The sequence below is a fragment of the Hypomesus nipponensis genome, chromosome 22 (assembly GCF_054491055.1).
Source record: "Hypomesus nipponensis isolate SF chromosome 22, ASM5449105v1, whole genome shotgun sequence".
In the NCBI taxonomy this organism is placed as follows: Eukaryota; Metazoa; Chordata; class Actinopteri; order Osmeriformes; family Osmeridae; genus Hypomesus; species Hypomesus nipponensis.
Window position 1 is genome coordinate 6,518,201 of NC_140382.1, and position 11,217 is coordinate 6,529,417.

The following is an 11,217-nucleotide window of genomic DNA, read 5'->3' on the forward strand; positions in this document are numbered from 1 at the left end:
CAGTTGGAAGGCTAGCTTAGTAATTCTAGAAAACGTTCCATTGTAGACCATTCTGCATTTAAGAACATCCAAACTTATCAGAACGCTGGAATGCTTAGCAACCAGAATCTGTGTTGTTCCAACGACGGATGTCTTTATGACTCTAAGGTGGACTGCTTTACAGGAACCTCCTTTAGTTTGTTGTTGTGACAGAATGGTGACCATTCTGTTTAATGAGGTATTATGTGGGTTCTCCACCCAAATACTCCAGCAGAATGACAGTTGTAAATGGCCTATAAGCTGAGGCCAACTGTGTCAACTCATCAGTATATGTTTCTGTGAGGTATCTGTCATTTCTGTGTCTGGTTTGGTTGTCAATAAAGTCTTTGCAAAACTACAAATATACTATTCCAAATATACTATACTGATACTGAGCTATACTGCTACTACTCAAACTATTACTCCTACTGCAGCTTTTATAGCACTAATAATGTGCTGGTCTGTCATAATATGTCTTAAATTGAACCGGATCCTCTTGATCTTAATTATAACCTAGCAAGCAATACAGTGTTATGCAAGTAAATAAGTAAATAAGTCTCTTTCATATTGCTTTCACACACACTGCAAATGCTAAGGACATGCTAAGAACATTTCAGCTGAGCAAATCATCTCAAAGAAGATGTCAACATTAGGTCTCAACATCTGTTCGCTCACATGTGAACCCCCTCTGACTGTGTCCAAAACGTCTATGCTCAAGTGTTCATCCAGAAACCAGTCCTGACTCATTCATAACAGATATACCCTAGTAATGCATCATGCAATGAGATGTGTTGCTGCAATGTGAGTGAAAACCTTTATGCTGATTCCGATGAAAGCATGTATATATACCACGAGTATAGTGAATGCAGTGTATACTGCAGATGTGTTGCCTTTTGTGACATTGCTTTATGTTTGTTTGATTGTTTGTTTAGCGTGATGTTTTTATACAGTAATTTGTAAATGTCCAGACTCCTGTTCTAAAGGCCTACATCTGGGTATTCCTACTCTTGAAGAGGATTCTTTCTGCTTTACAGTGGTCATCTTTGGTAAAATACCATAAGGTTTGGGAAAGAATGTCCTATCTGTAACATGTCTACTTTAGTTTGATAGTATTTACTACACCTATAGTATAACTAAATATGACACTGACAAATATATCAGAACGTTTTATAAAAATAATTGCACATTTAAAAGAGGATGAACTATTGGCCAGTAAATTGGTTGCTGTAGTTTATGTTTATTTGTGTTTTTTCACAATGTATGCTTTTTGTTTGGCTACCCGCAATGTTTGCGGGATATCTCGATGTTATGATCAGTGACCTATGCACTTTTGTAACGCTCTCTCTTGGAAGTCGCTTTGGATAGAAGCGTCTGCTAAATGGATAAATGTAATGTAATATAAATGTTTATGGTGCTATTGTGTAATGATTGGTTGAACAGAATTGTCAATAGATTAGTAGTTGATTTGTGTGAGTCTGTGCTCCAGTTCAGGGCTGTGTTACTGTAACGGTTTTGAAAAAGGAATTCAGTTTGGGAAAATGTGCTTAAGGAATTAAGAAAAACTGAAATACATCCTGGCAGGATGTTCTACTGCTGCTTGTCGAAATGAGGGCTTGTATGTTTAACCCCTGTGAGTGGGGAGAGGGTTGGTGTTTGTGTAGAGCTGCCACATGTCCCTTTGAGGTGGACAAGGCAGGATGGAGATGAGGGAGGAGAGAGAGAGACATGGACAAAGAGTGAGAGAGAGAGCTAGAGAGAGACATGGACAAAGAGTGAGAGAGAGAGCTAGAGAGAGACATGGACAAAGAGTGAGAGAGAGAGAGCTAGAGAGAGACATGGACAAAGAGTGTGAGAGAGAAGAGAGAGAGAGAGTAAGAGTAAGACAGAGAAACCAAGCGATGTTTCTCCTGAGCAGTTGTAAAGGCTGCTGAGTAAGAATGTGCCAACCGTGGGACCCTGAGTGACAGTTATTGACCCGTAGAGCCCGGAGACGTCAGTGTGGGAACGCAGTTATTGATTATCACCATGGCTATAAAGGTTCCAGAGGTTTCTCAGAGTGTCACGACTCACCCCCGTCTCCCCTCCCCGTCTTTCCCAACACCCAACTCCCCCGCCAAACCTCAGTGAAGAAAAGAGGAGTGGGCGCATGGTGATAGTCGGCTGGCAGAGTTGGGTAAAGTGTGTGTATGTGTGTGTATGTGTGTGTATGTGTGTGTCATGGCAGACACCCCACAATGTCTGAGGAAGAGCAACTCAATTGAGAGCCCTCATCAACCCAATTGTTTCCGAATAAATGGTAGAGCTCCCCATCCTTCCTAATAATCACCGTCCACACACACACACATACAGAGGGTGCCATATCGTAGCAGTGTTCCCTGACCCCTGACCCTTGGCCCAGGAGTGAAAAGTTAGGTCAAACTCACCAAGCCCTGCCACTACCGAGGTTGCTGGGAAAGAGGCACAGCGAGGCCGGGGGGGGGGGGGGGGGGTTGGGGGTCAGGGCTGGGTAGGTGTGTGCGTTGTGTTAAAGCAGAGGGTGTCATGAATGTCTTTGACCCCCGGTCTCCTGGTCCCCCTGGCCAGAGAGGGAGCCCCACACTATTGTCACAGAGCCGCTGTTCCTTCACTCCTCCATTCACAGGCCTTTCCTAAAGAAAGAGCCTCTGAAAATCACTTCAGATCGCTGTCATAGAACTTATTTAGCCTTGATGTATAGCATGAACTAGTTTGCCGCCTTTTCCAATTTTCTCTCTCATCCTCGCTCTCCCTCTCTTATCCTCTCTTTCTTTCATAACCTCTCTCTCTCTCTTTCATCCGCTTTTTCTCATCCTGTCTGATTAACGTATCAGACAATAAGCAATAAGTATAGATTGATGTATAATTTCTAAATTAAAATGTATCTTCTTAATGAACACATTCTAGTGTATAGCCTATTGTGATTAGGACAACGACACAGACCCAGCATATATAGATAATCATTATTACAGTGACTGAATCGCCTTGAGTCGAGCTAGAACATCAACGCAATGCTGCCCTCTGTAGGCACTGGTTTCGAAACAAAATGACAATAATAATCATAATTCAAGAAACAATTAAAAAACTGATTTAGACATAAATCTTTTTTCAATGGTTCATTTAAGTCTATAATTCCACATGGAAGTCGTTAGACCAGAGTAGGCTGATAGGTTAATAAATAGCTATGTTAGTTCTAGCCTAATTATAGCCTACACGTTTGTAAACTTCACTGTTGCCGAAATTTCTTAATTTGAAATTTTAAAATGTTGATCTTTCTTGGTATGGTAAAACAATGCTTTGATTTGAGTGCGGAAGTTGTAATTTTCGTAAAATACTGGCTCGGGTCGGAACACGTCAGAAAGACTTCTAGCAGCTGCTGGTAGAGGGGGAGCAAAAAGTTAAGGAAAAGTCCTTTTTCTTGTATTAGTGACGCGGACTGGAACGAGCTCCGTGCCTCCGTTGCATTACCACTTTGTATTCTTCCACGATGTTGCTTCGGTTTCTAGTTTTAGGGGCTTTCATTAGCAGAATAGCGTGTTACTTTTCGGAAGAAAAATTTCCCGAGGAGTCTACTATGCAGCCGCCGACAGTTGTAATAGCCATTATAGCTCGCAACGCTGCGCATTCCTTGCCTTACTACCTTGGTGCTTTGGAGAGATTGAACTATCCTAAAGACCGCATATCAGTCTGGTAGGTGGATGCTGGAAGCTCTGTTTGTGTGTCCGCTATTTGTCCCCGAAGTCCCTTTTATCAAAGTGCGGCAGGCGTTCAAAGGTCGATCGCGTTGAGATTAGGTTTTGAATGCTTCCCCTGCTCTCTTACAGCCTCACCCCTCTTCAAACCTAACCCCATTCTCTATGACAAGTCTGAGTGTGTGCTTATGTATTAGAATAGATTGTGGATGTGTTCTCTAAACAACTTTGAAGGTCTAAACACTCGTCCGTTTTTAGACTTTTCAACTATTCCGAACTATTCAACTATTTTGCTGAATTTAAAGGCTGCCAAGGTGTCAAGTCCAATATCAATTCCTGTAGGGCAAGTTCACTTAGTGAGATTGTATTGTAATTTACTTTTCATAAACATCACAACAGGATTTTACTAAGATAATACTTAACCATATGATACAGACTCTACACAGAGGATCTCCGGTGTTAATAACAGGTCATAAGGTTTTGATAATGTGAGATTTGGGTTTGGTACTTAGTTTAAAAAGGGTCCCAGTTTGCTGTCTGTGTGTGTGTTGTGTGTGTGCAACATTATTGTGTGTGCATACAATGTTTTTCATGTGTGTGTGTATTTGCATGTGTGTTTATGTGCGTGTGTAGTGCCGTTCATTGTATCCATGTAGGTTGGAAGCAGGACACTGACAGAGTGATTCAGGTGAACAGAGGAGAGGATGAATACACTTGTGCTGATGTGTCCTCAGGGCAGCGACTGACCACAACTCAGACAACACCACGGCGCTGCTGAGAGAATGGCTCACGGTGGTGCAGAAGTTCTACCACTATGTAGAGTGGAGGCCCATGGACCAGCCCACGTGAGTAGGGAGGGAGGGAGGGAACTAGAGTGAGGGAGGCAGTGAAGGAGTTTGGTCTTGGAGAGGGGGATCCCTCACTGAATTGCTCCTCCCAAGGTTTTTTCCATTGTTTCTCCCGCAGTGAGTTTTTCCTTGTCTTCCTTGAGGGTTTATGTTGGTTGAGGGCAGTTCTATGGGCGTATGTGAAGCCCTCTGTGACATGCTTGCGTGTAAAAAGGCTATACAAATAAATGTTGAATTGATTTGCTGGACAGACGTGTTTCGTTCTGCTGTGTGTGTGTGTGTGTGTGTGTGTGAGAACTCCAGTCCTGACCCCTCCGTTGCTGTGCAGGGCCTATGCAGGAGAGCTGGGTCCTAAGCACTGGACCAACACCAGATACGAGTATCTCATGAAGCTGAAACAAGCAGCTCTGAACTTCGCCAGAAAACGCTGGGCAGACTACATACTGGTACTTCGGTCCACTCACTGCTACCTTGCAGCATATCATCATGTAGACTAACTGAATCAGTGTATGAACACACACATCACACACAGATGGCACACGCTCATTGTTCATTGTCAACTTGGGGTTGTAGTTGGATGGTAGGTCTCACTGTGATTGTATTCTGTCTTCCTGATCTATCTTGTCTGTCTGGGTGGGCCAGTATGCTGACACAGACAACATCCTGACCAACCCAGACACCCTCAACCTGCTGATCGCTGAGAACAAGTCAGTCATCGCCCCGATGCTGGATTCCCAGGGAGCATACTCCAACTACTGGTGTGGCATCACCCCTCAGGTTGGTGTGGACTTCCATTGTAGTCTTTACTTACGATATTAGAGCCTAGTGATCTTAGGTAGTGTTTATTATGAGGCATGCTTTGTCTATATATATATATATATATATATATATATATATATCTCGTCTAATTTAGTATCATGCATTTATATATGTATGTATATATATATATATATTTATATATGTATATATATAAAATTATCTTCTATTTTAGTATTATGCATTTATATATGTGTATATATATATATATATATATATATATATATATGCAGAATCTAATACATATCCTTCATATATTCATGTACTCAATCGTAATATATGAATATATAAATGATTCTGATTCTGATAATCGCATACACTTTCTCATCGCTCTATCCTTCCTGCCTTCCAATTTGTTGTTAGGGTTACTACCGGCGCACAGCCGAGTACTTCCCCACACGTCAGCGCCACCGTCTGGGATGCTACGCGGTTCCCATGGTCCACTCCACCTTCCTGCTGGACCTGAGGAGGGAGGGGATGAAGCAGCTGGCGTTCCACCCGCCACACCCCGACTACTCCTGGCCCTTTGATGACATCATCGTCTTTGCCTTCTCCTGCCGTGCGGCCGGTGAGACACACACACACACACAGTATCATATATAAAGTACATACACAGCCAAACACGTGTGTCCACTCACGTATACACACACACACAGATATATTCACAACAAACACACACTCAACACTAGCACGCCCAGCTCACCCTGCATGTGCGTGTGTGTGTGTGTGTCTGTAGAGGTGCAGATGTACCTGTGTAACAAGGTGCGCTACGGTTACCTGAACATCCCAGCCAAGCCCCACCACACCGTGGAGGACGACCGCATCAACTTTGTCCATCTGCAGCTGGAGTCCATGAGTGAGAACACGACCCACTGCACACCATGAATCCCAATGACTAAAACTATAGAAAACAACCTAACAAAACTGCGTGATTCTCCCTCCCCCCCGCGCAGTCGAGGGCCCCCCAATGCACCCCTCCCGCTACGTCCATGTCTTCCCCAAGAAGAGGGACCTCATGGGCTTCGACGAGGTGACGTTGGCATGCTACTTTCGACGGCAGTGCTTTCGACTGTTCTGTGGCCTGGCAACCCCTGACCCTCTGTGACCCCCCCCCCATCCCATCCCAGGTGTTCTTGATCAACCTGCGTCGTCGCCTCGACCGCCGCGACAGGATGTTGTTCTCTCTCAATGAGTTGGAGATCGATGTCAAAGTGGTGGACGCCGTGGACGGGAAGTACGTGTGACTGTTCATGTTCCTGTATGACTGTTCATGTGTCTGTGTGACTGTTCATGTTCCTGTATGACTGTTCATGTTCCTGTATGACTGTTCATGTGTCTGTGTGACTGTTCATGTTCCTGTATGACTGTTCATGTTCCTGTGTGACTGTTCATGTGTCTGTGTGACTGTTCATGTTCCTGTATGACTGTTCATGTTCCTGTATGACTGTTCATGTGTCTGTGTGACTGTTCATGTTCCTGTATGACTGTTCATGTTCCTGTATGACTGTTCATGTGTCTGTGTGACTGTTCATGTCCCTGTATGACTGTTCATGTGTTCTTGTGTGACTGTTCATGTGTTCCTGTGTGTCTGTTCATGTGTCTGTGTGACTGTTCATGTTCCTGTGTGACTGCATGTGTGCTGTGCACATGGTCAGCCGTTTACTGTCATGTTTCTCTGTTTCTGTGTGTGCGTGTGTGTGTGTGTGTGTGTGTGTGTACAGTGCTCTGAACAGCAGTGATATTAAGATCCTAGGTGTGGATCTGCTGCCTGGATACTACGACCCCTTCTCTGGTCGGACCCTGACCAAAGGAGAGGTGGGCTGTTTCCTCAGCCACTACTACATCTGGAAGGAGGTGAGGACACACACACTCACACACGCACACACGCACACACGCACACACACAATCCTGAGACTGGTCCCTTCCTTAACATTATCTCTCTTCTGCACTTTGCTCCCTCTCTCCCTCCAATCCCTCCGCCTCTTCCTCTTCTTCCTCCTCCCCCCACACCCCCCCCTCCTCCCCAGATGGTGGACCTGCAGATGGACAAGGCTCTCATCCTGGAGGACGATGTGCGCTTCCAGCCTAACTTTAAGCGGCGGGTGCTGCGTCTGTTGGAGGAGGTGGAGTTGGTGGAGCTGGACTGGGACATCATGTGAGGCCACACATATTAACCCTTGTGCTGCCTTCGGGTCACATGACCAACGGGCATTCGCTGCGACTACTTTACCCAATACAAAAACAAATAAAAAGCATTTTCTTTTAACCTTAGTGATGTGAGGGGTCTGAGACAGTCCGAAGGTTAAAAGAAAATGCTTCACTTTGTTTTAGAAAGCGGTAAAGTTGACGCAATATGACAGTGGGTCACAATGACTGATGGGTCAGAATGACCCGAAGATAACAGAAGGGTTAAAGCAAAAGGATGAAATTGATTTGTAGACGTTTTTGTGACAACAATTTGGGGATAATTTGGAGAAGGCCCTTTCCTGTTTTGGCCTGACAATGCCCCTTTGGGTCGATACTGCCCCATAAATAAATGTTTTGTTGAGTGTGGTGTGGAAATATGGGCCTGCACAGATCCCTGATTTAAAGACCACTAAACACACTTGGGATAAATTCTTATGCCGTCTGCAAGCCAAGCCATCAACTAAGAACTGCCCAACCTCCCTAGTGCTCTTGTGGCTGAATGGAAACATATCCCACATCAATGTTCCAACTTTTTCTGCAAACCCTTCCCAGAAAATTGGAGGCAGTTATAGAAACATTTTTATTTATTCTACATCCGGCATCCATTTTCCTGTCCTTTGCTTCCTGTTTCTTTTGTTAGATACCTGGGCAGGAAGCAGGTGAACCCTGGTAACGAGGAGGTGGTGGAGAATGTGAGAAACCTGGTAGTGGCCGACTATTCCTATTGGACGCTGTCCTACGCCATCTCGCTTCAGGGCGCCCAGAAACTGATGAATGCTGATCCGTTGTCTAAGATGCTGCCTGTTGACGAGTTCCTGCCCATCATGTACGACAAGCACCCCAAGTACGTAACTAGCGACAGCGCTGTTGGCATGTCAAAGAAAGGTCCTGGAAGAATTCCACCTCAATCTCTCCCACTCAGTCCTGGATGGAAACTCTGAGCATTAGAATGTCTTGTTTTCAGGCTCCTGTCTCACTTCTTTGCAGCTAGCCAGACAAGGAACAGCGCGAAAACAAATTCAGATTCAGCTTGCAGTCTGTTATTTTAGTTTACGCGCAGTGTACTTGTGCGTTGCAGTGTTTAAAAAGATCTATATGTGTCCACGTACAGTATAGATTAGAGCTAGATTAAAGCAACACACAAAAGTCTTGTATTGTGGGTAACGTCTGTGGTCAGGCTCAGAAGCTGACCATGCTGAGGTTGCCTACTAATCTGTTCTCCCCATCCAACAGGCAATGCCAGCTCTCAAATAGTCCACCACCATCCTTCCCAGCCCTCTCATTCTCTGACACATATTTCTTTCACGAAAGTGTCCAGCTCCTCTCTCTCCTCCAGCTCCATAGCTCCATGTGGAGAACAGAATAGTGGTGGCCGCATTCCAAGTCGTCCTTAAAGCTGCAGCACTACGCTGTTGACCACATCAAATAGCCGTCAAAGGACTGGGAGAGGAGGGGTGGATGATGGTGTGTGTGGGGGGGGGGAGAATAGGGAGGTGAGGAGGAGCTGAGGAAGGGGAGGAGTAATGGGAGAGAAGGGGCAAGTAGGAGGAGGGGTGAGATGCCTGTGTGTTCTGTCATGCATGGAAACCTGGCCTCCTGCCATTCCTCAACCCAGTCTCCCTCTGGGGCGTATGTGTGTGTGTGTGTGTGTGTGTGTGTGTGTGGGTGTGGGTGTGTGCGTGCGTGTGTGTGTGTGTGTGTGTGTGTGCGTGCGTGTGTGTGTGTGTGCCAGCCATTCTGCTTACTGAATCTGTCAGCAGTATCCTGTTTCATCAGTGAACTACAAGCATCTTCTCTAATTTGTGTCATTTTAACTGATCTGCTACCGTCCATCTTTGTCCACCTCCCAGTGAAGACTACAAATCCCACTTCCCCAACCGCAACCTGCAAGCGTTCTCCACACATCCCCTGCTGGTACGGCCTTGCCACTACGCCGGGGACCCCCAGTGGGTGAGCGACACGGAGACCTCCACACTGTGGGATGACGACGCCGTCAAGACCGACTGGAGGGGTTCCCACAAGACCCTGAAGGGCGCCCCCCCTCCGCAAATGCTGCAGACCACCTACAGGGACGAACTCTAAACTGGGGTCACCACAGGGTCACAGGGGGTCAAGGTTCAGAGACGGGGAAGCCGTTGGGTAGATGAGAGTCAGGAGGGTGTGAAGGTGTGTGTGAAGGTGTGTGTGTGTCTGCATGTGTCAGTGAGAGTGTATGTATCCATGCATGTTCCAAATATAGAAATTGTTGCGGGCTGTTTCAGCTAGGTTGCTTCAAGGAAGAACGTATGTCTAGTTGTTCTTTGGTTCGAATGCAAGTTCTTTATTGGATCTCCTCAAAGATACAGACTGTGGACTGTCTGTGAAATCCCTGGCATAGCGTGCATGGCAGAGTGCCCAAAGCAATAGACAGGATATCGTTTTATACACTTTAGACAAGGCCCGTCCTCTAGCTTAACATGGGCTGAATATGGGCATACAGAAACACATCCTGCTCTGGCTATCTCTTCCTTTTCCTAATGTCAGCACTTACATTCAAAGTGCATCTCTCAGTCTAAAGGTCCTGCATTAAACTGTGTCTTTGTCCTTTTCCATCTTCATATCTGGGTGTATGTTATGTCTATTTAAGGTCAGTTAAGGCCTTCCATGTCTCTTGATTACTTGGTCTAACCTTCGGTCAGTGACGATCAGTGAAGATCTCATGTGCTGTGTCTTGTTCTTTAGGTCAATGGTACTTCACCTGAGGTAACCCTTCAGTTCTTAGTCAGTGAGGTCATCTCAGGATAATTCAGACAGTTCAGGGCTAGTTTCATGCAGGACAATCAACCAGTTCAGTGATAGTAGTTTCGTACAGTTTTTGACAAACAACAAAATGAACATGACTTCTGTCCTGTACTAGGAGCACCTCTTCTTGTTGTTGAGAGGCGAGTCTGACTAAGAACTGCAGGGCAAAGAAGACGATGTCTGAAACAGTTTTAGGTTAAGGCAGAGCTCCAAATCTATGCAAACTCTACATGTTCCCAGAGCTGTGTTGATTGGTTATTTCTGGCCCAGGTCCATGTTAAAGTTCAAGAGGTCACGAGAGTGTGGCTTTACAGGGGGTCACCCATGGGGTCAGCTACAGTTTCATACTGCACTGATCTGTGATTGGGTGTTTTCATGGTCTGTTTTCTTTTGAATATGTTTATTGTTCTCTTAATAATATTGTATATGTGAATATATTATCTTTTGATAATTTATTTTTGGTATTATATCATTTTGGAGGCTGTGGTTGGTTTTTCGGTGCAGAATGAAACATTTGTTCTCATTCTTATGCACTCATTCGGTTGTGAATTTCAAGTGCAATGGTTGTGAGGGTGCTTTTTATGTAAGTGAAATTTCTGTTTCTGTTTACAACAGTATTTTTCTTTTAACATTCCCAGTTCTCTTGGTGACAGAATGGAGTTCAGTTTACCCACAGACGGTGCAACTAAACTGTGCCTTCCTGCCTTCAATAAAAAAAAGTATATTCTTGCTTTGTAATTTGAAACTCATGAAATATACTGTTAAAACGTGTTTTATCAACATCTTGCAGTTTGTTGATAGGCTGTTGCTACTCCTTGAAGGTGTAATGACGGCAAACCACCACTAGAGGTCGATGTGGG

General features: G+C 45.0%; 1 protein-coding gene across 1 annotated transcript; it reads left to right on the plus strand.

Annotated features, from left to right (window-relative positions):
- The first annotated feature begins 3,398 nt into the window (after positions 1-3,398).
- Positions 3,399-11,086, plus strand: cercam (cerebral endothelial cell adhesion molecule). Its single transcript, XM_084687846.1, has 12 exons — positions 3,399-3,723; positions 4,460-4,570; positions 4,902-5,019; positions 5,216-5,350; positions 5,753-5,957; positions 6,126-6,245; positions 6,343-6,419; positions 6,517-6,623; positions 7,111-7,243; positions 7,417-7,544; positions 8,217-8,420; positions 9,427-11,086. The coding sequence occupies exons 1-12, from the start codon at positions 3,521-3,523 to the stop codon at positions 9,656-9,658; spliced, it is 1,773 nt and encodes a 590-aa protein (XP_084543972.1). The 5' UTR covers positions 3,399-3,520; the 3' UTR covers positions 9,659-11,086.
- The last annotated feature ends 131 nt before the right edge of the window (positions 11,087-11,217 follow it).

Coding starts and splice junctions, on each gene's coding strand:
- cercam (XM_084687846.1), top strand. CDS start 3,521: ATGTTGCTTCGGTTTCTAGTTTTAGGGGCTTTCATTAGCAGAATAGCG. Junction 5,351..5,752: donor GGTGTGGCATCACCCCTCAG/GTTGGTGTGGAC, acceptor ATTTGTTGTTAG/GGTTACTACCGGCGCACAGC. Junction 5,958..6,125: donor CTTCTCCTGCCGTGCGGCCG/GTGAGACACACA, acceptor GTGTGTCTGTAG/AGGTGCAGATGTACCTGTGT.